General features: G+C 39.8%; 1 protein-coding gene across 3 annotated transcripts; it reads right to left on the bottom strand.

Annotated features, from left to right (window-relative positions):
* Positions 1 to 27,695, bottom strand: LOC133798285 (uncharacterized). Of its 3 annotated transcripts, XM_062236527.1 has the most exons (7): positions 27,510 to 27,688; positions 27,115 to 27,280; positions 26,946 to 27,004; positions 26,671 to 26,789; positions 26,121 to 26,361; positions 945 to 1,068; positions 1 to 374 (listed from the first exon to the last, which is right to left on the bottom strand). In XM_062236527.1, exons 1-7 carry the CDS (start codon positions 27,567 to 27,569, stop codon positions 295 to 297), a joined length of 849 nt encoding a protein of 282 aa, XP_062092511.1. In that variant the 5' UTR covers positions 27,570 to 27,688; the 3' UTR covers positions 1 to 294. The 3 variants fall into 3 exon arrangements, with proteins under 3 accessions (XP_062092511.1, XP_062092519.1, XP_062092525.1); XM_062236535.1 differs by lacking the exon at positions 945 to 1,068 and having other exon boundaries at positions 27,510 to 27,694; XM_062236541.1 differs by lacking the exons at positions 1 to 374; positions 945 to 1,068 and adding an exon at positions 9,610 to 9,827 and having other exon boundaries at positions 27,510 to 27,695.

The raw sequence follows: 27,695 nt of genomic DNA, 5'->3' as shown, positions 1-27,695 counted from the left end.
TATGTATAAAGCCAATCTGCATTATTGTTCTTGTTACTTGCTTATAAAAGCTCTACCACAATCAGAAGTAGAGTATCAATTTAATTCCAAAGAAGAAAAGGTATTGAGCATAATTTCAGTGTACTACTTTTTCTTCAGGTTAAAAAAATTGCTAAACAAATATATCATACTGAATACAGGGCCAAGTATCACAGATGTCCAGCTAACTAATCCTTAGTGATTATGAGACAAATTAAAAGTCTGCAGGCTGTAAAAATACAATGCTTTCTTCCTTGCATCTCACCTGTAACTTCCTTAAAAGATTGACATGTCCGGGGGTGGTCCATAGAGAGTTCTCCATGAAAATGGGACGAGCCATTTGTTGTCATTGTTGTCTACACAAAGCCATTGGCACAAATTGATTAGAATGTTGCACTTACAGACAACTAAATAACGGGTGCGTGGAGAAAAAAGGTCTGGTAAATAGCTACTACAAACTGGTCCATTAAGAAAAAGGATTCATACAAATACAGAAAAACAGAGAAAAGCTACAACAAAAAACATTACTGACTCAACATGGTAACTATTTTATTAGTAAATATTAGTAAACATTAATTTTATAGTAATGAATTCTGAACCTTAAAGATGCTATCATCATTAGAATGGGCTATGAAGCTCCATGATATATTGTTAGGAACAAACTGTTGGAAACTTGAATGCACCAACTTGAGGTTTTTCTCACACAATAAGATTCTAAAACATCGATTGAAAACAAATGGGGATGTTGTAAGGCACCAGAAAAGGTATAAAATTAAACAATTGATAAACACCTCAGCTCAGAAATAATAAGCTTCTTGAAATCAGTGCAACTGAATTTCAAGAAGAAAAAAAACTACAAAAATGACCAATATGATAATAATAGACCTGGGGGTATAAAATAGACAGCAATTTAACAAGAAACTTACTGTTAAGATTATTGGGACTAAGTCCAAGAAGTTTGCATGCTGCCTCAGCCAAATTGAAAGCATCAGGGATGTTGTCTCCCTCTGAGCAGTAGCATAATAAGCAGGTGACCTTCAAAGCTTTGGCCTAAAAGATAATAAGCATCACTAATCAGGCAAGTTCTCTTCCTAGAAAATTTATTGTGGACTATTTAGTGTGACTGGCGATCAAAACATCCTAGATTGTAGAGGTCATAATAGCACTTTGAAACTATAATTCTTGCACTATAATGTAAAAATAATTGCAATGACCAGAGTTAATGTGAAAACTACGAGGAAAAAATTATTTGTATTATTTCTGTGTATAATTTACAACCTAGAGCTGAGTATATATAGGGTTTTTAACATATAAATCTCCTTTAATACAGAATAATTACAATAAATGAAATTACTATAAAATAGGAAACAGAACAATAACGGGAAACTAAATAATAAAGAAACCAAATCAATAGGATTTGATTTCACAGCTGTCAACACTCCCCTCAAGCTGGAATGTAGATATTGATGAGTCCAAGCTTGTTTACTAAGAAATCAAATACTTTTTCAAATAATCTCTTGGTAAGAATATCTGCTAGTTGTTGGTCTGTGTACATACTCAATTTTTATAATCTTTCAATCAATTTTCTCCTAAATAAAGTGACGATCCACCTCCACGTGCTTTCTGTCGTGATGGACTGGGTTGTGAGTAATACTAATAGCAAACTGGTTATCACAATAGAGCCGAACTGGGGCTTCATACTTAATCTTCAATTCTCCCAATAGTCTTTTTATCCATATTGCTTTGCACACCCCATGGGTCATGGCTCTATATTCAGCTTCCACACTGCTCCTTGCAACAACAATTTATTTCTTACTTCGCCATGTTAACAAGTTGCCCCACAATAAAGTACAATAGCCTGATGTAGATTTTCTATCATCAATCGATCCAGCCCAGTCTGCATCTGTGAATGCTTCGACTTTTCATTCGAGAGTTTTCTTGAAAAATAACCCTTTGCTTGGTGTTCCCTTTAAATACCTCAAAACTCGATACACAACATTGAGATGACCTTGGCATGGGTCATGCATATACTGACTCACTAGACTTACAACAAAGGCAATGTCTAGTCTAGTATGTGAAAGATAAATGAGCTTTCCAACTAACTGTTGGTATCTTCCTTTGTCAACTGGTTCTCCTTTGAGCATTCGGTCTTTGTTCCCAAGTTCAAATGAAGTATGTGAAAGATAAATGAGCTTTCCAACTATCTAGCATTTCAGTTTCTTTTAGGAGATCAAGAGTATACTTCCTTTGTGATACAGAAATACATTTTTCACTCCTAGCAATTTTCATATCGAGAAAGTATCTCAGTGTTCCAAGATCCTTGACTTCAAACTCTTTTGCCAATAATTCTTTGATCAAATTCATCTCCTTGGTATTATTGCCCGTGACTAATATCATCGACATATACAATCAAGATAGTCATGTCTATTTTTCCCGAGTGTTTGATGAACAAAGTGTGGTCTGTTTGACCTTGTATGTATCCGAGACCTTTGACTACTGTTGAAAAACAATTGAACCATGCTCGAGGAGATTGTTTAAGGCCATAGAGTGTTTTATTGAGTTTGCAGACAATCTTGGGAGTTTCTTCAAATCCAGGATGTTGAGCCATGTAGACCTCTTCTTCTAGTTCACCATTTAAGAAAGTATTTTTTACATCTAACTGGTGTAATTCCCAATCCAAGTGGGTTGACAGTTAGAACAGAACTCTGATAGTATTGAGTTTGGCAACTGTCGTGAAGGTTTCGGTATAGCCAATCCCATAGGTTTGTGTAAACCCCTTTGCAACTAACTGTGTTTTGTACCTTTTGATACATCCATTCGCATTATACTTGACAGTGAATACCCATTTGCATCCTACCATTCTTTTGTCAGGTGGTAATTCCACTAGTTTCTAGGTCTCATTCTTTTTTAGAGCTCTCATCTCTTCATAAACAGCTGCTCTCCATTCAGGATTCCCAAGTGCTTCTTCAATATTCCTAGGAATCACAACATCTAACAAGCTAGTAGAAAAAGCTTTGAAAGAAGACAATTTTGAATAAGAAATAAACTTGGAGATGGAATATTGAGTGCAAGACCTAGTTCATTTTCTCAATGTTATAGAAATGTCTAGATCAGAATCAGTGTTTGAGTGGAGATTACCTGACTCATTTGCTGGAGAAGGATCTACCATCGGATTGGTCTCTTGACTGTGTTGAGGTTTCATGACTTGGTTATTTCTTTGTCGTCTAAAATAAACACGCAACTCTTGTTGTTGGTTCGGAGGATGTGTATCTGTTTCATTTGACTCAGAGGATGGAGCAATATCTTGTGAAGATTGATCTGCTGAAGTTTGAGATGATTCTGGAAGTTGTGAAGACATTATAGAAGAATTAAGAGGGATGTCCAACCCTCATGACCACTGAGCTTCGTAGTTGTGATTATTCTTCCCTTGAAGCGAAGTGGGAGAGAAGCATTGTGTGTTTTCAAAGAATGTGACATCTCGTGAGACATAAGTTCTCTTTGTAATAGGACAATAGCACCGATATCGTTTCTGAGCAAGTGAGTAGCCAATGAATACAGTTTTAATGGTTCTTGGGTCAAGTTTGGTACAATCCCTAGGATGGACATGAACAAAGGCAATACAACAAAATGTCTTAATAGGAAGAGTGTTTAAAGATAGGTGAGGATAGGAAGTAAGGAGAATAGAATATGGTGTCCTAAAACGAAGTGGTCAACTAGGAAGGCGGTTAATGAGATAGGTAGCGGTGAGAATGGCATCTCTCCAAAGGTACTTAGGAACATGCATAGTGAATATTAGGGCACCTGCCACTTCTATGAGGTGACGATTCTTTCGTTCAGCGATGCCATTTTGTTGGGGGTATCGACACAGGAACTTGATAGGACCTTATCTACCTGAATTAGAACCAACAGAGCCAATATGCAAGACAGCAACCCAGAGAGAAGAAGTAAAAGTATATTATAGTAGTAACCAGGAAATTAGAGAGCCTGGACTCTCCTTACAGAGATGATTCTTACTTACAACCTAGCTGAATGACAAAAAGAAAATAATCCTCTTATTTATACTTAGCCTCTATGGTAAACGATGCACCTAGGTACTACCCAAACAAAACCCACATAACAGATTTAGAGTGTATTATCCCCTACAGCCCTCTCTACGTGTGCCTTCTTGTGCCTCCTAGCACAGACATACGTTAAAGGAGGTCTATCAATACCGCCGGCCTAAAGTTTCACCTTGTCCTCAAGGTGAAATTGGGGAAATTGCTCCTGAATGACAGCGAAATCCTCCCAAGTTGCTTCAAATTCTGGTAAGTGGTTCCATTTGATGAGGGCCTGTGGCTTGGTGTTGTGTGTTCCAGGACGAACCGCAAGAAGGGATTCTGGCTCCAAAAGCCACTCTAAGTCAGCAGTGAGGCCTGGAGGAAGGCAGGTAGCCTGCTGGTGCTGTCCAAGTGCTGCCCGCAAGCAAGAGACGTGGAAGACGGGATGAATGGAAGCATGAGATGGCAATTGAAGGCGGTAAGCTGCTGTGCCCACACGAGCCAACACCGAGAAGGGGCCAAAGAACCAAGGGGAGAGTTTTTCACTGGGCCATTTTGCTAAGGTGCGCTGCCTGTAAGGACGGAGTTTCACATACACCATGTCGCCCACCTGAAACTGTACATCACGGTGCTTGCGATCAGCTTGGGCTTTCATTTTCTGTTGAGCAAGGAGCAAATTTTGCTTTAACATTTGGAGGATCTCATCTCGGTCACGCAACTCTTGGTCCACAGCAGAAACCTTAGTACTTGCTGGCTCAAATCGAAGCAGCGGGGGTGGATCGCGGTGGTAGACAGCACGAAACGGGGTCATCCCAATGGAGGTATGATGCAAGGTATTGTACCAATATTCGGACCACGGTAACCACTTTGCCCACTGAGTCGGTTTGGTACTGGCAAAACATCATAAATAGGTCTCAAGGCAGCGATTGACCACTTCTGTTTGACCGTCGGATTGAGGGTGGTAGGCCGTGCTGTGTTGTAGTGACGTCCCCTGCAACCGAAACAGCTCTTTCCAAAATAAGCTGATAAAGATCTTGTCTCTATCCGAAACAATGGAACGGGGTATCCCATGGAGCTTCACAATCTCACGGACAAAGACTTCAGCCACCGTGAAGGCTGAGAAAGGATGACGGAGAGGAATGAAGTGGCTGTATTTCGAAAGGCGATCCACGACCACTAAAATAGAATCAAAGCCTTTAGAGACAGGGAGGCCTTCGATGAAATCCATTGAGATATCCTCCCAAATTTGCTCGGGAATCGGTAATGGCTGCAATAGGCCCGCTGGAGATTGCGCCAAATACTTATTCTGTTGGCACACTGAACACTCAGCCACAAATTTCTCTACATCCCGGCGCATACCCCGCCAATAAAAATCTGCCCCCAACCGCTGGAATGTTTTAAATACCCTCAAATGTCCACCCACAGTACTGCCATGGTATTCCTGCAGGAGCAACGTAATAAACGGAGAAGACGCAGGTAACACCAAACGGCCTCTGAACTTGAGACACCCATGAACCAAGGAATATCCTCCACAATCAGCATCCTTGGACAGCTCATGTAGTACCTTAGAAAGAGCTGGGTCTGTCGCTATGTGATTCTGCAAGTCTGGAAGGGAAAGGATGTTGGGCACTGTAATGGCAGCAAGGGCGACAGTTGATTCAACCCGCGATAGCGCATCAGCTGCACGGTTCTCACCCCCTGGCTTATATTGGATATCAAAGTCATAACCCAGAATTTTGGTCAGCCACTTTTGATGATCCATGGCCACCAAACGCGGCTCGAGGAGGTGCTTCAAACTGCGTTGATCAGTACGAACGACAAACCTCCTGCCCAGAAGATAAGGACGCCACTTCTGAATGGCCAACACGATGGCCATTAGTTCTCGCTCATAAATAGATTTCAAGCGTGCCCGGGGTGACAAAACATGACTGAAATAAGCCACCGGGTGACCAGCTTGCATCAAAACTGCCCCGAGCCCCATGCCCGATGCATCAGCCTCTAGAGTGAAAGGAACGGTGAAGTCGAGCAGGGCCAATACAGGAATGGAACACATGGCTGTCTTCAATCTTTCAAACCCTGCCTAAGCGTCAGGAGACCAATGGAAGGCATCTTTCTTTAACTGATCTGTAAGTGGGCGAGCAATACTCCCATAGTTCTGGACAAATTTCCAGTAGTATCCGGTGAGACCCAAAAATCCTCTCAAGTCCTTGAGAGTGCGAGGGACGGGCCAGTTTAGCATTGCTTGAATCTTGGAGTGGTCGGCAGCGACCCCTTCTGCCGAGATCACATGACCAAGGTACACTATTTGCGGCTGGGCAAAAATACACTTCTTGCGGTTGGCGTACAGTCTGTGGTCTCGTAGGTGCTGTAAAACTAATCCCAAATGAGTCAAATGAGTGTCCATAGACGGGCTGTACACAAGAATATCATCAAAAAATACCAGCACAAAATCTCGCAAAAAATCTCGGAATACATCATTCATAAGAGCCTGAAAAGTGGCTGGCGCGTTGGTGAGGCCGAAGGGCATCACTAAGAACTCATAGTGGCCCTCGTGAGTGCAGAAGACCGTTTTCGGGACATCACAGCGAGCCATGCGATCTGATGGTACCCATATTTTAGGTCCAGCTTCAAAAAAACCTTAGCGCCATGGAGCTCATCCAAAAGTTCATCAATCACGGGAATGGGGAATTTGTCAGCCACCGTCTCGCGATTTAAGGCTCGATAATCCACACAGAATCGCCAGCTGCCGTCCTTCTTATTGACCAACAACACTGGACTCTAGAAAGGGCTCGTACTTGGCTGAATAAGACCTGCCTGAAACATGTCTCGCACCATCTGCTCAATTGCATTTTTCTGAATGTGAGCGTATCTATATGGCCGGACTGAGATGGGCTGCGTGCCTGGCTTCAGTGGAATAGAGTGCTCCCTAGCGCGCACGGGAGGAAGACCGGGAGGCATCTCAAATACATCTGGGTATTGAGCAAGTAATTGTGCCACAGGTGGGTTTAAGGAGGAAGTGTCGGGTTCTGTACCAGCAACCAAGGTGCCTAAGTGGACCCAGTAACCTTCAGCTCCTTTTTCCACCGCTAAAACCATAGCCTTCAAGGATATTGGCAATTTACAAAGGCTGGGGTCTCCTTGCAACGTCACCCAAGAACCATCCACTTCGAATTTCATCACCAAGGTACGCCAATTTACGTGCATATTCCCTAGAGTTTCCAGCCATTTGATGCCCAATATGACATCGGCCCCCCCGAGTTCGAGAGGGAGAAAGTCAGTCACCACCCGAATGGCTCCCAAATCAAGTTCCACCTGAGCGCAAATGCCTTCCGTTCGGACCTTACCGCCTGTACCCAATAACACCCCGTAACAAGTTGTAGCCGTAATAGGGAGTCCCGCTGCATGTACGACTGTTGTGGAGACAAAATTATGGGTGGCCCCACTGTCAATGAGAACCGTAACCTGTTGTTGCCCAATCTGTCCCGCCAATTTCATCGTGTGTGCGGACGTAATCCCAATGAGAGAATTCAGCGACAAAGTGGCTAAATTTTCATCTGAAACAATGGTGTCCCCCGACTCCGGCGACAAGGGAGGGGTTTCCTCAGGTGGCTCAGTTTCTTCGCTATCTGGGACAAGTTCGATTTGGAGGAGCTTCTGCTGACAATCATGGCCTGGGTGGAATTTCTTATCGCATTTAAAACAGAGCCCTCGTGCTCGTTTTTCCTGGTATTCCGTCTCGGACAGTCGGCGGTAAGATGAGGAGCTCGAAGGACGAACGCTGCCTGCCTTTGAGACCGTTGGACCCATTGATGCGGAGGAGGAACCTCCTGGTTTAGGCGGCGATACAGGGGGAAGAGATCGAGCTAGATAAGACCCATAAGGCGATCGCGTGGGAATGATGGGGCTTAAGTGCGGTTTGGAGTGAGTGGGCCCAAGGTCAGTAAGTGATGGCCCTCTTCTACCCGCTGGGCCGTTTCCATCACTTGGGCTGAAGGATATGTAGGGCAGCCTTCACTTCTTCCTTAAGGCCCTTCACAAATGACCCTTCCAGTATATGGTCCAGCACGTCTGGGACACGGGAAGCCAGCACCTCCCATCGGACTCGGTAGTCCTTCACATTGCCGGTCTGAACGACGAACAAGAACTCCTCATACAACGACCCAACCGGAACTGCTTGAAATCGAAGAACCAATTGTTTCAGCATACTCCATGACGTGATCGGCCTCCGTTGGTTCTCCCACTGGAACCAAGACAGAGCGTCGCCGTCGAGACCCACAATAGTCGTCTCTAGCATCATCGCCTCGGTCATCTTCGAGAGAAGAAAATATCGCTCGGCACGGTAGATCCACCCATCGGGGTTCTCCCCATTAAACACTAGAATTTCCATCCGTGGTGGACGAAAATCTTGGCTGGGCGACGGACCCGAATAGAACGAGCCCAATTGAATCGGAGGTGCAGTCGTGGGAATCCGCTGGGGCACGGAATGGGGCATCGGCGGTCGCGGAGGCACGGGTGAGTGGTGGGTAGCTGGTGGTGGTGCCCCGATCGAGCTGGGTTCGCCAATCGACGAGGCATGGCCCTCAACCGCACGTCGTTGGCGGTCGACACTAGTCGCAACTGCCTCTGGCGGAATCCGAGCAGGAAGATTGAGCATCTGGGAGAGTTGCGCCGTCATCGCCTCCATGTGCTTGGACAGGGCTGTGTCCAAATGCTTGGCCACCGATTGGTCAATGGAAGATTGAAGTTCCTGCTGCAGTTTGGTGAATCCTTCATTGAGCTTGATCACATCCGAACGGAGATCGGAGACTTCGGCACCCACCCTCTCGTCAATAAGTTTGGCTACCGTGTCCTTCTTAGGCCCCATGAACGAGTGCTCTAATACCAATTGATAGGACCTTATCTACCTGAATTAGAACCAACAGAGCCAATATGCAAGACAGCAACCCAAAGAGAAGTAAAAGTGTATTATAGTAGTAACCAGGAAATTAGAGAGCCTGGACTCTCCTTACAGAGATGATTCTTACTTACAAGCTAGCTGAATGACAAAAAGAAAATAATCCTCTTATTTATACTTAGCCTCTATGGTAAACGGTGCACCTAGGTACTACCCAAACAAAACCCACATAACAGATTTAGAGTGTATTATCCCCTGCAGCCCTCTCTACGTGTGCCTTCTTGTGCCTCCTAGCATAGACATACGTTAAAGGAGGTCTATCAGAACTTTGGTGAATAATGCCTTTTTGGGAAAGATAGGGTCCCAAGGCGGTATTGAAATTGTGTTTGAATCATAGTATGAAAATTTTGAAACATATTGTATGTGTCAGACTTGTGTTTGAGTAGGTATACCCAAGTGAGACGTGTGATCATCAATAAATGTGATGAACCAACGATAACCGTGCGAGGTAGCGACTTTGGAAGGTCCGCACAGGTCACTGTGGATTAAAAAGAAAGGGTTGGTTGGTGTATAATTTTTTTGAGGAAAAACAGCCCGAGTATGCTTAGCCAATTGACATATATCACATTGCATAGATGTATAATTATTATTGGAAAATAATGATGGAAACAAATGTTTTAAATATGAAAAACTTGAATGTTGATAATGCCATAACATAATTTTGCTGAGTTTGAAACAGAAATTAAGTTTAAAGTAGACACAGAAGTAGAAGACAAACTAGATAAACCAGGTTGTTGTATTATTGGTTAACGATTTTCAAAGAAATAAAGTCCGCCATAAATCCTAGCACCGCCAATGGTCCTCCCCGAGAATAGTTCCTAAAATTAACGAGAATTTGAAAGAAATTTAGCAAGGCAACGATTATCAGTAGTCTACTTACTAAAAGAAATTAAATTGCATGTTAAAGAAGGAACATGAAGGACTGATTTGAGAATTAAATCGGCCGACAATTTAATGGTACCATTTCCTACAACAGGCGAGAGCGTGCCATATGCTATTCTTACACTACAATGATTAGAACATGGAGTATAAGATTCAAATAAAGAATATAAACTGGTCATGTGATCTAAAGTGCCGGAATCAATAATCCATGGTGTTTGAGAGTCAGTGAGAGCAGATGAGAAATTACCAACATGTGCAACAGAGCAAGATGCACTATGAGACCCCAAACTAGAAGATGGTTGATTCAGGAGAGTATATAAACTTTGTTGAGGACTGATGCAATTGACAGATTATGCCCATTGCAAGTAATTTTTACCTTCAAGTTGTGAACCAATAGTCACTGGACTTAATTGAAGGAGTGGAGTCTAAATACCGGACTTACCCGATGATATGAGAAGAGACTTTCGCGCTGATTGACATAGTCTGAGATAAAACTGAGGACTACTATGATGTGAGATGCGACTAGAACCTAAGGTGATGAGAAGAACCACAGATGAAGCAGGAAGCGCCAAGGAAGAAGACGCTTGAAAAGAAGGTCGCTAGAGGCTATCATGCACCTACACGCGCCGACACGTGGCGGAGCTGGCAACTGATGACAGTGACATGTGGGGCACACGTGCGGCTCTATTGGACACTAGACTCCAGCGAAATGCAGAGGCGGTTGGGCTTCCTTCCTGGACCGGCGGTGTGAATAGAAGACCACTCCAAAATGGTTTTCTAGGATTGAAGTACCAAACCCTAAATTTTAAGAAAGGGCTGAGGCAAAAAAAAATTTAACTTGCTCTTGATACCAGGTGAAACTACGAGGAAAAAACTATTTGTATTATTTCTGTGTATAATTTATAACCTAGAACTGAGCATATATAGGGTTTTTAACATATCAATTCCCTTTATTATAGAATAATAATTACAATAAATGAAATTACTATAAAATAGAAAACATTACAGGAAACCAAATAATAAAGAAACCAAATCAATAGGATTTTATTTCATAGCTGCCAAACAATTCATATAGGGAAAAAAACAATGAAATCTATATGTTGAACCCTCCCTTTCTTTCATTCCAAGTCCAAACCAAATTTGCAAATCATTCAAAATATATATGTGTTGACAGCTAGCAAATAAAGTCGGAGATATGATTGATGAGTTGTAGCTTTATTAGTCCCTGATTTGTGGGATTTTTATTCTTTATTATTTATTGTAAATATTCTGTATAATTCCTACATATAGGATACGATGTATGCTGATCAAAATAACAAGAAATAAAAGAAATATTTCTCCTACTCTCTTTCTTCGTTTCATTCTGTATGGTATCAGAGTCATGTTGGCTTCTCTTCCTTCTCCTCTCCGGCGTACTAGTCTTCATCTTCTTCGGCAACGATGGCTGACAAGAACCCATTGACGGACGACTCGACCCTTCCTACTTGAGACTCCTCCTCTGCGACTAACTCCGGCACTACTCAGTCTCTCCAGAACTCAGACACTACTTCTCAACATCAATCAGGTGGTTCCCTCGGATCCCTCTTCAGCCATGATAATGGCTCTCTGCGCATCACAACTCACAAACTTGAAGGCAGGAACTACTTACAGTGGGCACAGTCAGTCAAAATCGTGATTTGTGGGCGGGGTAAACTTGGATATATCACCGAAGATTTCCCTGCTCCTCCAACCACCGACCCCAATCATAAGGTATGGCAGGCTGAAAACTCAATTGTTTTAGCATGACTAATTAATTCTATGGATCCAAAAATCAGTCGTAGTTAGTTTTTTAAACGGCTAAGGAAGTTTGGGATGTTGCACGTCGTATGTACTCCTGAAGAAATTCAGAGACAAAAGAGATAATTTGGTGATAAAACTTGATATTTTATTCACTGTGATGAACAGTATTTTATAGGCTATACAAGAATAAAATAAAATCTTTACATTTAATTGAAATATTCTAACTAAGGAAAGATAACATACACAATAAAAACTGCCAGCCTATCACAAGGTAATTTTATAATTTCCTAGCTGTCAATTCTCCCCCTCAAGCTTGACTATAGATATTGATGAGTCCAAGCTTGTTCATAAGGAAATTATAAACTTTTTCAAATAATCCCTTGGTAAGAATATCTGCAAGTTGTTGATCAGTGTGCACATACTCGATTTTGATAACTCCCCATCGATTTTTTCCTTAATAAAGTGACGGTCTACTTCTACGTGTTTTGTTCTATCATGATGAACTGGGTTGTGAGCAATGCTAATAGTAGACTGGTTGTCACAATAAAGCTGGACTGGAGCTTCATACTTAATTTTCAATTCTTCCGATAGTCTTTTTATCCACACTGCCTCGCACACTCCATGTGCCATGGCTCTGTATTCAACTTCTGTGCTGCTTCTTGCAACGACAGTCTGTTTCTTACTTCGCCATGTTACCAAGTTGCCCCATAGTAAAGTACAATATCCTGATGTAGATTTTCTGTCATCAATCGATTCGGCCCAATCTGCATCAGTGAATACTTTGACTTTTCTTTCAACAGTTTTCTTTAAAAACAACCCTTTGCCTGGAGTTCCCCTCAAATACTACAAAACTCGAAATACAGCATTGAGGTGACCTTGGCGTGGGTCGTGCATATATTGACTTACTAGACTTGCTACAAAAGCAATGTCTGGTCTAGTATGTGAGAGATAAATGAGTTTTCCAACTAGTTGTTGATATCTTCCTTTGCCCACTGGTTCTCCTTTGAGCATTCGGTCTTTGTTGCCGAGTTCTATTGGAGTTTTGCTAGCCTTACAATCAAGCATTCCAATTTCTTCGAGAAGATCAAGAGTGTATTTTCTTTGTGAGACAGAAATACCTCTTTTGCTTCTAGCAATTTCCATACCCAGGAAGTATCTCAGTGTTCCAAGATCTTTGACTTCAAACTCTTTTGCTAATAATTCTTTGATTAAAGTCATATCCTTGGTATTGTTGCCACTAACTATTATATCGTCAACATATACAATCAGGATAGTTATCTCTCCTTTTCCCAAGTGTTCAATAAATAGAGTATGGTCTGTCTGACCTTGTTTGTAGCCGAGATCCTTGACTACCTTCGAAAAACGATTGAACCACGCCCAAGGAGATTGTTTCAGGCCATAGAGAGATTTGTTGAGTTTGCAGACAATATTGGGAGTTTTCTCTTCAAATCCAGGGGGTTGAATCATGTAGACTTCCTCTTCTAGTTCCCCATTTAAGAAAGCGTTTTTTACATCTAGTTGATGTAATTCCCAATCCAGGTTTGCTGCTAACGAAAGTAAGACTCTGATAGTATTGAGTTTAGCAACAGGAGCGAAAGTTTCGGTGTAGTCAATTCCATAGGTTTGTGCAAACCCTTTTGCAACTAGTCGAGCTTTGTATCTCTCAATAGATCCATTCGCATTATATTTGACTGTGAACACCCATTTGCATCCTACCACTCTTTTATCAGGTGGTAATTCCACTAATCTCCAAGTTTCAGTTTTTTTAAGATCTCTCATCTCTTCATAAACAGCTGTTCTCCGTTCAGGAATCTCAAGTGCTTCTTCAATATTCCTAGGAATAACAATATTTGACAAGCTAGAAGTAAAAGCTTTAAATGAAGATGACAAATTTGAATAGGAAATAAACTTGGAGATGGGATATTGAGTGCAAGACCTAGTTCCTTTTCTCAATGCTATAGGAATGTCTAGATCGGAATTAGTATTTGAAGGAGGATTACCTGACATATTTGGAGAAGGAGAATCTACCACCGGATTGGTTTCTTGACTATGCTAAGAATTCATGATTTGGTTATTTCTTTTCCGTCTAGAATAAACACGCAACTCTTGTTGTTGATTTGGTGGATGTATATCTGTTTCAATTGACTTGGAAGATGGAGCAAGAGTTTGAGATTTTGGATCTGCTGAATTTTGAGTCAAGTCTGGAAGCTGGACAGAGGAATCAAGAGGAAGCTCTAACCCCCACAACCATTGAGCTTCATTATGATGAATATTGTTCTCCCCCTGAAGCGAAGTGGGTGAGAAATATGGAGTACCTTCGAAGAATGTGACATCCCGAGAGACATAAGATTTCTTTGTGAGAGGACAATAACACCTGTAACCTTTCTGAGTAGGAGAGTAACCAAGGAAGATGGTTTTAATAGCTCTTGGGTCAAGTTTAGTGCGATCTCGAGGATGTACATGAACAAATGCGGTACATCCAAAAGTTTTAACAGGAAGAGTTCCAGAGGAGATGTGAGGATAAGAAGTAAGAAGAACTGAATGGGGTGTCCTAAAATGAAGAGGTCGACTCGGAAGGCGGTTGATAAGTGCAGCGGTGAGAATAGCATCTCCCCAAAAATACTTAGGAACATGCATAGTAAAAATTAGAGCCCGGGCCACTTCTAAAAGATGACGATTTTTCCGTTCAGCCACACCATTTTGTTGAGGGGTATCGACACAAGAGCTTTGATGAATGATGCCTTTTTGGGAAAGATAAGGTCCCAAGACAGAATTAAAATACTCTGTGCCATTGTCTGTTTGTAATATTCGAATAGATATCTGAAATTGTGTTTGAATCATATTATGAAAATTTTGAAATGCATCATGTGTATCAGACTTGTGTTTGAGTAGATAAACCCAAGTGAGACGTGTGTGATCATCAATGAATGTGATGAACCAAGGATGACCGTTGGAAGTAGTGACTTTGGAAGGTCCCCATAGATCACTATGAATTAAAGAGAAAGGACTAGTGGGCGTATAATGTTTCTGAGGAAAGACAGATCGAGTATGCTTAGCAAATTGACAAATATCACATTGGAAAGACTCAATAGTATTATTTAAAAACAATGTTGGAAACAAATGTTTTAAATATGAAAAACTTGGATGTCCAAGTCGATAATGCCATAACATAATTTTGTCTTTATTTGAAACAGAAACAGAATTGAAAGTAGAAACAAAATTAGATAAAATTGACGCCAAACTAGTGGAACTAGGTTGTTGCCTTTTTATTTGTTGACGATTGTCAAAGAAATAAAGTCCACCATGAATTCTAGCACTGCCAATCGCCCTCCCGATGATAGTTCCTGAAATTGACAAGAATTTGGTAGAAATTTAGCAAGACAACTACTATCAGTAGTTAACTTACTAACAGAGATTAAATTGCATTTTAATGAAGGAACATGAAGGACTGAATTTAGAATTAAATTAGTCGACAATTTAATTTTACCAATGCCTGCAATAGGAGAAAGAGTGCTATCGGCAATCTTGACACTAGAATTATTAGAACACGGAGAGTAGGAATCAAACAAGTGAAATAAACTAGTCATGTGATCAGAAGCACCTGAATCAATTATCCATGATGTTTGACATTGTTTTACAGTAGAAGAGAGATTACCAGAGTGTGCAACAGAGCAAGATGCACTATGAGATCCAGAACCAGATGGAGAATTGAGAGAAGACTGATTCAGGAGAGTATACAAATGAGCAAGTTGTTCCTTACTGAATGGGAGTGAAGTGGTTCCATGAGTGGTGTTGGAGGGGGTGTCTTGGGTCCGGGTTTGGTATGCCCTCTTGTCATTGTGACACCGTGGAGTCCAGTTGGCTGGTTTGCCATGGATTTCCCAGCAGGTAGAACGAGTATGTCCATGGTGTTGACAATGGTCGCACCAAGGTCTATCTCCCTTGCGATTTGGCCTTGGATCAGGATTGGATTTTTCATAAGAACCAGATTTGGCAGCAATAGCTGATCCTTCTAGAGGTTGGGAATCCGAAGCATTAAGCATGACTCGACGTCGTGCCTCTTCACGACGAACCTCAGAGAATGCTTCTTCAGTATCAGGGAGAGGAGAACGACTGATTATGCGACCTCGAACCTCATTGAGGTTGCTGTTCAACCCAGTAAGAAACTCATACACTCTTTCTTTTTTCAGTTGTTGTCGCTGTATTATACTGCACACAGCGCATAATGGTGTGGTCTCGAGGTAGAGATCAAGTTCCTGCCATAAATCTTGTAAATCTAAAAAATATTGAGTCACAGTCAGAGTACCTTGTTTGATCTCCTTGAGTTTGGTACGAATCTCAAATATTTGAGAAGTATTCCCAAGGTCAGAATACATTTTTCTGGCAGCATCCCATACCTCTTTTGCTGTTTTGAAGAAAAGATACCTGCGACTAATTTTTTGATCCATCGAATTTATTAGCCAGGCAAGAACAATTGAGTTTTCAGCTTGCCATACCTTGTAAGTTGGATCACTCAAGGGAGGAGCAGGGAGGTCACCGGTAATGTATCCAAGCTTACCGCGGCCACATATGACAATCTTGACAGATTGTGCCCATTCCAAATAGTTTTTCCCTTCAAGTCTGTGTGCTGTAATCTGCATAGAACCACTGTCATGGCTGTAGAGAGACCCCACGGAACTGCTGGATTGAGTTGGGGCTGGAGATGTGGTGTCCGAATGAGTGGAATTGATGAACCCAGTGGTCTGAGATATAGCTTCCTCACTGGTTGACATTACTGAAGCAGAGAAAAAAAGAAAAAAAAATCTGATATTGAAAATCTGGATGTCACCTAAGAAGATGAACTCTGCCGGACTGAGAAGAGAACAACCTTCAACTAAACCACCTTTGAATAATCGGACTGGCTGGTGGGAGTGACTGAAAGGAGGATAACTTGGACAAACGCCTGGTGGTAGCGGCTGAAAGCTGTCGGAAAACAGAGGAGCCGCCAGAAAAAAATGGAGAAAATGATCTATAGAAGATTGAGCCTTAAGCTCTGATACCATGAAGAAATTCAAAGACAAAAGAGATAATTTGGTGATAAAACTTGATATTTTATTCACTGTGATGAATAGTATTTATAGGCTATACAAGAATAAAATAAAATCTTTACATTTAATTGAAATATTCTAACCAAGGAAAGATAATATACACAATAAAAACGGCCAGCCTATTACAAGGTAATTTCATAATTTCCTAGCTGTCAATAACTCCAACCTCGGTAATGCCTCACAAATCTTTGAGATTCGTACAAAACTCAAAGAAATCAAGCAATGTACTCAATTTGTCACTCAGTATTTTTCAGATTTACAAGATTTGCCACAGGAACTCGACCTCTATCTCGAGACCACACTTTTATGTACTGACTGCAGCGTGAAACAAAGGCAACAACTTGAGAAGGAACGGGTGTTTGAATTTCTCACTAGGTTAACCAATAACCTGGATGAAGTACGTGGGTGTTTGGTCAGTCGCTCACCATTCCCTGACACTAAGGAAGCTTTCTCAGAAGTTTTTCGTGAAGAAGCACGTCGCCGTGTTATGCTTACTGATGCTGAGTTTCAAAATTCCCAAACAACTAAAAGCTCTGCCTTGGTCTCAAACCGATACAATCAGCCATCCAACAACAAGTTGAATCCGGATCCACGACCAAATCGAAAGGGTGAAAGGCCATGGTGTGACCACTGTTAGCAACATGGACACTCTCGCTCAACTTGTTGGGAGATTCACGGGAAACCAGCCAACTAGACTCCTCGCCGTCAAAATGATTGAAAGGCATACCAAACTCAGAGTATGGGCAACTCCGACGCACCACCTCTACCATTAAGTAATCCTCCACCATCATTCAATAAGGAACATATTGAACAACTGTTTAGACTTCTAAATCAGTCTTCTAAGGACCCTGCTGCCATATCTGAATCTAATAAGGCAACATGTTCTATGGCACATTCTGGTAATTCTTACTCAAGCTTTGATTTCTCTAAAATATTCTTCTGCACCTTGGATTATTGATTCGGGTGCTTCAAACCATATGACAGGTTTACATTATTTATTTGAATCCTATCTTCTCTGTTCTAACAAGTCTAGTGTCAAAATTGCTAATGGAACTTTATCTCCTATTGCTGGTATTGGTACTATTCGGCTGTCTAAAAAACTGATTCTTAAATCTGTCCTCTATGTGCTCTCTTTATCATGCAATCTCATCTCTGTTAGCAAATTTACTGCTCATAATCACTATATTGCTAAATTTATGTCAAATTCATGTCATTTTCAGGAGCTATCATCGGGGAGGATGATTGGCAGTGCTGAACTTCATGATGGGCTTTATTTTCTTCAATCTCAGTTTCAAATAAAACACCAGCCGAGTACATCTGGCTTGTTTTCTATCTCTGATAATTCTAGTCAAATAATGTTATGGCACTACAGACTTGGGCATCCAAGTTTTTCTTATTTAAAGTATTTGTTTCCAGCTTTATTTATCAATAAAAATTCTGGTTTGTTTCATTGTGATATATGTCAACTTGCAAAACATAACAGAAGCTCATTTCCTCAAAAAACTTATACACCCTCGAGTCCATTTTCTCTGATTCACAGTGATATTTGGGGACCTTCCAAAATCACTAACTCTCAAGGTAAATGATGGTTTATCACCCTTATTGATGATCACACACAAATCAGTTGGGTTTACCTACTTCAACATAAATCTGATACATCAAATTTTTCAAAATTTTCACCAAATGGTTCAAACTCAATTTCAAACATCTATTCGTATCCTAAGAACAGATAATGGCACAGAATACTTTAATACCAATTTAGGTCCTTACCTTGTTAAAAATGGTATTATCCATCAAAGTTCTTGTGTTAATACACCCCCAACAAAATGGGGTTGCCGAGCGAAAAAATCGCCACTTTTTAGAGGTAGCCAAAGCACTCATGTTCACCATGAATGTTCCTAAATATCTTTGGGGAGACGCCATTCTCACTGCTACCTATCTTATTAATCGTCTCCCTAGTCGACCACTACAGTTCAAAACTCATTCCATTCTTCAAAGTATCTATCCTCACATTTCCACAAATACTATTCTTGTAAAAACATTTGGCTGCACAGCCTTTGTCCATATTCACGCCCAGGGTCCTAGCAAGCTTGATCCTAGGGCTATCAAAACTGTTTTTCTGGGATACTCTCCAACTCAAAAGGGTTATAAATGTTATTGTCCAATCACTAAAATAATATATGTTTCTAGAGTCACAAATATTGGGAAAATTTTATCTATTATTATTTCTATTCAGTGAACATATATTTATACAAGTATATGATAGGTGTGAACCAAATCACAAATATACAAAAAATAAATTAGCAAATTAATAAGTTTCCTAGAATAAGAATAGCTGTCAAATCTTTGAATATTTGACAGCCTTACAAGAATCATTCTAAGTTAGGAATGTTCCTAAAAATAGTTTGATTTTCCCACACTCCCCCTCAAGTTGGTTTAAAAATATCCTCCATAGTCAGCTTGCTATTCAAAAAATCAAACTGTTTTTTAAACAATCCTTTTGTGAATACATCAGCTACTTGTTGTTCAATAGGAATATAAGTCATACACACTGAACCATCCTCTATTTTTTCCTTAATAAAATGCTTGTCCACTTCCACATGTTTTGTACGATCATGCAAAACTGGATTGTGTGAAATTGAGATAGCAGCCTTGTTATTACAATACAACTTCATAGGAGATGACTGTGATACCTTCAATTCTTCAAGTAGCCTTCTTATCCACAAGATCTCACAAATACATTGAGCAACAGCTCGAAATTCTGCTTCAGCACTACTTCTAGCAACCACACTCTGCTTTTTACTTCTCCATGTAACTAAGTTACCTCCAACAAAGGAACAATAGCCTAAGGTAGACCTTCTATCCACTACACTACCAGCCCAATCCGCTTCTGTACAAGTCTCAATTTGTAGATGACCCCGTGGTTTGAACATGAGTCCTTTCCCAAGTGTTCCCTTTAAGTATCTCAAAATTCTATAAACAGCTTTGAAGTGTTTCGGTTCAAGTGAGTGCATGAACTGACTTATCATACTCACTGCAAATGCTATATCTGGACGCGTGTGAGATAGATAAATCAGTCTTCCAACCAGCCTTTGATAGCACTCTCTGTCTTTTACATTCTCTTCTTGAGCGAGTTGCAATTTTTCGTGTGGTTCAACCGGTGTCTCAGCGGGCTTACACCCCAACAAACCAGTCTTATTCAGAAGATCAAGGACATATTTACGCTGATTTACAAAGATACCTTCTTTGGACCTAGCAAACTCCATTCCAAGAAAGTATTTTAATGCACCCAAGTCCTTGATTTCAAATTCTTCAGCCAACTTCTTCTTTAGAGCTTCTAGTTCACAATGATCACTCCATGTTAGCACAATATCATCTACATAAACAATTAAGATAGCAACTTTACCTTCCTTTGAATGTTTATAAAACATAGTATGATCAGCTTGACTTTGAGTGTATCCATTGTGTTTTATCACCTTTCCAAAACGCTTGAACCATGCTCTTGGAGACTGTTTAAGTCCGTACAAGGACTTCTTCAGTTTGCACACTTTTCCCCCTTCAAAACTCTTCTCAAAGCCAGGGGGAGGACTCATAAATATCTCTTCTTCCATATCTCCATTAAGAAATGCATTTTTTACATCTAATTGATGTAACAGCCAATTAGAGTTCACTGCAAGGGAAAGAAGCACTCAGATAGAGTTTATTTTTGCTATAGGAGCAAACGATTCTTGATCATCTATCTCATAGGTTTGAGTGAAGCCTTTAGCAACAAGCCTAGCTTTATATCTCTCAATACTCCCATCAGCTTTGGTTTTTACTGTAAAAACCCACTTGCAGCCTACAACTTTTTTCTTCTCAGGTAGCTCAACCATCTCCCAAGTATCATTCTTTTTTAAGGCATTCATTTCTTCAAACACTGCTAATTTCTAAGCTGATTCCTCTAGTGCTTCCTGTATGTTTCTAGGCACAACAAGGTCTGAAATATTTGTGGTAAATGCTCTATGAGTTTCAGACAGTTGGTTATATGAAATATATTTGGCAATAGGGTATTTAGTACAGGCTCGGGTCCCTTTTCTAATGGCAATAGGAAGGTGCAGATCTGAGTTAATGTTTCTTGGTACTATTTCTACAGAAGGCTCGGATTCAGGATTAGTAACACTTGGAGGCAAAGGATGAATAGATTGAGAATTGTTACCTGGAGTATTCAGATGACCATCACTCAGGGCTTCAGATTGATCAGGCTCTGAGATGAGTTGCTGGTCTTTATTTCTTTCAATGACATTCTTTCTAGTAGAAACCACAGGCTCAAGATTTTGACGACTTTTAATCAATCGTAGTATTTCTTTATCTGACAGACCAATTTCAGATTCAGTTTCAATAGTTTGAACATCTTTAAGAGAAGGAGAAGCATCCAATATAATATTCGGCAAAGGAACAAGTTCCCAAAAATTTAATTCTTCTAAATTCTCCCCCTGAATTAAATTTTTCTGAAAATATGGAGTAGTTTCCAAAAAAGAAACATCCATTGAAATATAAAAAAAATTTGTAAGAGGATTGAAACACTTATATCCTTTTTTATTAGGGGGATACCCAAGAAAAACACATTTCTCAGCTCTTGGTTCAAATTTAGACCTAGACCTTTTAGGAATGTGTACATAAGCAGTACAACCAAAAAATTTTAAAGGTAATTCAGAATAAACCCGAGAACTAGGAAAACCTTTTTTGAAACAAGATAAAGGAGTTGTGTACTGTAAAACACGAGTAGGCATCCTATTAATCAAATAAGAGGCAGTAAGTACAGCATCTCCCCACAAATATTTAGGCATATTCATGTAAAACATCATAGCCCTAGCAACTTCTAACAAATGTTTATTTTTGCGTTCAGCTAAGCCATTTTGTTCAGGGGTGTCAGGACATGAAGATTGATGTAATATGTCTTTTCCACATAAAAAAATTGCCCAGAATTTTATTAAAATATTCTGTACCATTATCAGATCTTAAAATGCTGATTTTAGTTTGAAATTGGGTTTCAATCATAGAATAAAAATCGGTAAAAAATTTTGCCACTTCAAATTTTTCTTTCATTAGGTAAACCCAACAAAGACGAGTATGGTCGTCTATAAACGTAACAAACCATTTTTTACTAGAAATTGTGGTGACCTTAGAAGGTCCCCAAACATCACTATGAAAAAGGTAAAATGGTTTAGAAGGACAATAAGATTTTTGGATATAAGATTTACGTTGACTCTTGGCCAGTAAACAACTATCACAATGAAAAGATAATGGATTTAATTTCTTAAATAAACCAGGAAACAAACGTTTTAAATAAGAGAAACTAGGATGGCCCAATCTATAGTGCCAAATCATTATTTGATCATAAACAGTAAAAGAACTGATACTACTAAGTCCTTGAGCAATTTTATTATTAGATAGAATATCCTCAAAATAGTAGGGACCATTACTCATCCTAGCACTGCCAATCATCTTCCCCGAGCTCCGGTCCTGAAAAATACAATGAGATTCATAGAAAATAACACAACAATTAGAATCTCTGGATAATTTACTAACAGACAGGAGATTACTATGAAGTTGGGGAACATGGAGAACAGATTTAAGATCTATTCCCTCAGATATTTTAATTAAACCTTTCCCTGCAATTGGTGATAAACTACCATTAGCTATCCTAACTTTACTGGTACCTGAACAAGGTTTATAGGATTTAAATATATGTGAGGAATTGGTCATATGGTCAGAGGCTCTGGAATCAATTATCCACGGAGTAGATGTTGAAAGAAAAGAATGGAGAGAATGTTTTTCATTACCTGTATGTACCACAGAAGCAACAGAAATACCAGAGGGTTGCAGAGTGGATTTCAGTAATGTTTGAAGATGCTCCATTTGCTCTTTGGTAAAGGGGTTGGTTTCAGCTTCATTTGCTGTAGGTGCTCCACGTCCCCGCCCAAATTTGCTCTTCCAGTTTGCTGGTTTTCCATGAATCTGCCAGCAAGTCTCACGAGTATGGCGAGGTTTGTTACAAAAGTCGCACCACACCCGTGGTTTCTCATCAGATTTGTTCCAGGCAAGTTTAGAGCTTCCTGCTCCCATATTGGAAGCCAAGGCTGATCCCTCAACAATAGTTCCAGCAGCCTTCTTTCCCAACATAACGTTCCTTCGACTTTCTTCCCTTCTCACCTCAGCGAACACCTCACTAATAGGAGGCAGCAATGATCTACCAATAATTCTCCCCCTTACCTCATCAAACTCGACATTAAGGCCAGCCAAGAACTTGTAGATCCGATTATTCTCAACAGATTTCTTATGATGTCGTCCATCCTCAGTAGATTTCCATTCATAAGTATCAAAGAGATCAAGATCCTGCCATATTCTTTTAAGAGAAGTGAAATATTTAGTAATAGTATCCTCACCTTGCTTTATGTCACTGAGTTTGAGATTCAACTCAAAAATCTGAGATTGATTCTCCAAGTCAGAATACATCTGATTTACATTGTCCCAGAGTTCCTTAGCAGTTAGGTAACACATGTAGTTGGAGCTGATGTCTTCTTCCATAAAGTTAACAAGCCAAGTCATCACCATAGAGTTCTCTGCGTCCCAGGCAGCATACGTCGGATCGTCCTCCTTGGGAGTCTTCTTCTCTCCCGTTAGGTAGCCCATCTTCCCACGTCCTCGCATGTACATCCAGATTGACTGAGACCATCTCAAAAAAATTTCACCATTAAGTCGAATGGTGGTGATCTGAACTGGGTGAGATTCAGGGGTAATTTTAGAGGATTCAACAATATAAGGAATGGCTGGAGTGGATTCTTGGGTAACATCTGACATGGTGGTTGAAGGAAATGAAGAAGGCAAAGAGAGAAAGGGTAGGTTTGGCTCTGATACCAAGTAACAAATATTGGGAAAATTTTATCTGTTATTATTTCTATTCAGTGAACATATATTTATACAAGTATATGATAGGTGTGAACCAAATCACAAATATACAGAAAATAAATTAGCAAATTAATAAGTTTCCTAGAATAAGAATAGCTGTCAAATCTCTGAATATTTGACAGCCTTACAATAAATCATTCTAAGTTTAGAATGTTCCTAAAAATAGTTTGATTTTCCCACAGTGATGTCACTTTCTTTGAACAAACTCCATATTTCTCCTCCACTTCGCTTCAAGGGGAGAACAATGGTCATCAGTGGTCATGGGGTTCGAGTTACCCATAAATCAACCTACTATTATTTCATCACTCCAAAACAATCCTCCTATAAGTCCTCCTACTCGTACTCCTGGTCATATTGTCGAAGAAGAAACAAGTCATCCACAAATTCAACAACCAAAATTGTGTGTACTCAAGGAGAAAGAAAAGTAATCATATCATGAATCTACAGCACAACCAAGAACCCGAACTGATGATAGAACCGACATCTTCAATTGAGTCAGGTAATCATCAATCTGATACTAGTTTTGACCTAGATGTTCCAATAGCATTAAGGAACTAGAACTTGCACTCAAGGTCCTATTTCAAAGTTCATATCTTATTTGAAACTATCATCTTCATTTAATTTACTTCTAGCCTGTCAAATGTTTTTATTTCTAGACATATTGAAGAAGCTCTTACAATTCCTGAGTGGAAAGTAGCTGTTCTAGAAGAAATGAAAGCAATCAAACAAAATAACACGTGGAGTTTAGTGGAGTTACCTTATGATAAAAGTGTGGTAGGGTGCAAATGGGTGTTCACAATCAAGTACAATGCTAATGGCTCTATCGAAAGGTACAAAGCACGGTTGGTAGCGAAAGGATTCACACAAACTATGGAATTGACTACAATGAGACATTTGCTTCTATTGCCAAGCTCAATACTATTAGGGTCCTCCTCTCTCTTGCAGCAAATCTAGACTGGGAGTTACACCAGCTAGATGTGAAAAATGCTTTTCTAAACGGTGAGCTTGTAGAAGAGGTTTTTATGAGTCAACCATCGGGATTTGAAGAAATTCATAATGAGAAAATTGTCTGCAAACTTGACAAGTCATTGTGTGGTCTAAAACAATCCCCTCGAGCTTGGTTCGATCGGTTCTCTAAGGCAATCAAAAATCTTGGGTACACACAAGGTCAAACCGATCATACACTATTCATTAAATATTCAAAGGAATGAAAGATTACTATCCTTGTAGTGTATGACAATGATATTATTGTCACTGGAAGTAATACTGAAGAAATAAGACGGGTGAAAGAAATGATGGCAAAGGAGTTTCAAGTCAAAGATCTCAGAGCTTTGAAGTATTTTAGGGATGGAAATTGCTAGAAGCAAAAAAGGCATTTCTGTATCTCAACGAAAATATACTCTTGATCTCCTAGAAGAAACTGGGATGCTTGGTTGCAGGCCGAGTAAAACTCCCATTGAACTTGGAGACAAGACAAAAATGCTTCAAGGAGACCCTGGGGATAAAGGATGATACCAACAACTAGTTGGGAAGCTCGTCTATCTATCTCACACTAGATCGGACATAGCCCTTGCTGTAAGTCTAATAAGTCAGTACATGCACAATCCCTGTCAAGGTCATCTCAACACAGTGTATAGAATATTGAGATACTTAAAACAAACCCCAGGAAAAGGACTATTCTTCAAGAAGACAAATGAAAGAAAGGTTGTGGCTTTTACAGATGCTGACTGGGCAGGATCAATTGATGACAGGAAATCCACATCAGGTTATTATACCTTATTATGGGGAAATCTAGTTACATGGAGAAGTAAAAAACAAAATGTTGTTGCAGGAAGCAGTGCAGAGGCAGAGTTTAGAGCTATGGCCCATGGGGTATGTGAAGTTATATAGCTAAAATGGCTGCTTGAAGAACTAAAGATAGAGTATGAAGCACCTATACAACTATTCTACGACAACAAGTCCACTATCAGTATAGCACATAATCCTGTACATCATGATAGAACCAAGCACGTAGAAGTGGATCGCCACTTTATCAAGGAAAAAATTGATGGAGGGATAATCAACATTTATTATGTGCCTACTAATCAACAGTTAGTATACTGACTAAGGGACTATCTGAACAGATGTTCTACTTTCTCACAAACAAGCTTGGACTTATTAACATCTACAGTCAAGCTTGAGGAGAGTGTTGGCAGCTAGCAAATAAAGTCAGAGATATGATTGATGAACTGTAGCTTTATTAGTTCCTGATTTGTGGAATTTTTATTCTTTATTATTTATTGTAAATATTCTGTATAATTCCTATATATAGGATACGATGTATACTAATCAAAATAACAAGAAATAAAAGAAATATTTCTCCTACTCTCTCTCTTCCTTTCATTCTGTAATATGATTATGGCATACAAAGAGCACCTTGAAACAGGAATAAAGTGCTGCAAAAGGCAAGCTTGGGTAGTAATCTTCTTCATTTTCTTGTTCATCTTCAAAAGGAAAGTCATCTTCATGCACAGAACTGCCCTCTGCTATATCACTCAGATATTTCCATCTCCTCTGGTCAGGATTATATTCTTCTAGTACTTTCCACCCAATTTTCTCACAGCAATCATCTTTTCCAACCTTGTGGATGTTGGATAGGTAATGGACCTGCGAACCACTAGGGATGTGGCCAAAATTACAATTAACATTGCAAAATATGCCTGATCATTGCTTAAGACTTAGAATGTTACAGAAAAAAAAAATGTTGATTTTATGTTAGTATTAGGACTTTATACAATACATTCTTTTTTTTTCAAAAAAAATAAACTAGGAATCCATGCCAAACCCTACAAAATTTGGGAACCAGGTGATCTTGTGAGAACAAATATATGCCTGACCATTTGAGCTACCACTCAAACCAAAAACTCAGTGGAGAATATGAAAGCTCATAACAAATGAACAAAAGTAATAAGATTGGCTTTTATACCTTGACATATCAATTCTCTGCCACCTCCCGAAATCCAAGCTAGACAGCACAATAACATGCTTCTTTCCACTAGCAGCAGCAAACTCAGCCAAGTTTTTAGCAAATTCAATCATCATCCCCTACGTTAATGACCATGTCAAAACTCGTAAAACTTGTTCTGAGCATTAAAAAATTAAGGTATAATCACAAAAGCCATAATAAAGAAGAGCATGATAACGCCAAACCTTGCACTTGTTGATGAACAAACTGAAACAAAAATTCATGAACAAGTTTACCTTGACAACTGGGGACCTTTGTTGGAGAAGAGTCACACCGTTAGATGGCGAGTCATAAACTGCAAACCCGAGCATTTACAATATGCATCAAATACTGGAAACAAGCTGATAAAAGTGTACCTATTGGTGAACCCTATAAAGGGGTTACAAAAATAAGACAAGTAAACACCTTCAAGAGGTAGAGCGAGCTGGCCTTGAGGTACAGGCCCATATGCATCATTTCCCACACAAGGAAGAACAAAAGGAGTATCCAAATATCCAACTCTCTCTGCTTTCATGGTTGAAACTAAAAGATCCATAGCTAACTGCCCCACATTTCCAATTGACAATGCCGGCTAAACAAAAATAAAAACCAAATTGATTAAACCCACACCAGTTTGGCTACCGAGAAAATTATAGAACGTCAAGAAATTAAAAATTTCCCATGTTCTTAATTCTCCTATATTTTATTAGTGATTCACAAAGCTTAAGCACTTGAGCAAAAACCTGCGCTTAATTTAAATTAAAATAAAAAGAAAAATAAACTGTTAAACGAGTGAATACAGTCTTAAGAATTGAACAGACCAGAATTAAAGTGGAACAATCTTTATCAAGGTGTTTGTCTTCTTCAACAACGAATTCCATTTTTGAATCTGAATCAACTGTCGTCTCTCTCTGACCGACGAGACTTAGCAGCCGCAAATTCTTCTACTCGAAGAAGAAGAAGAAAATTAAAAAAAAAAAACTATTACTATCGGGCCTTGCTATGCA

Source organism: Humulus lupulus, chromosome 1 (genome assembly GCF_963169125.1).
Source record: "Humulus lupulus chromosome 1, drHumLupu1.1, whole genome shotgun sequence".
Lineage (NCBI taxonomy): Eukaryota > Viridiplantae > Streptophyta > Magnoliopsida > Rosales > Cannabaceae > Humulus > Humulus lupulus.
The sequence above is the reverse complement of the archived record's forward strand: the minus strand, read 5'-3'. Positions and strand labels throughout refer to the sequence as shown.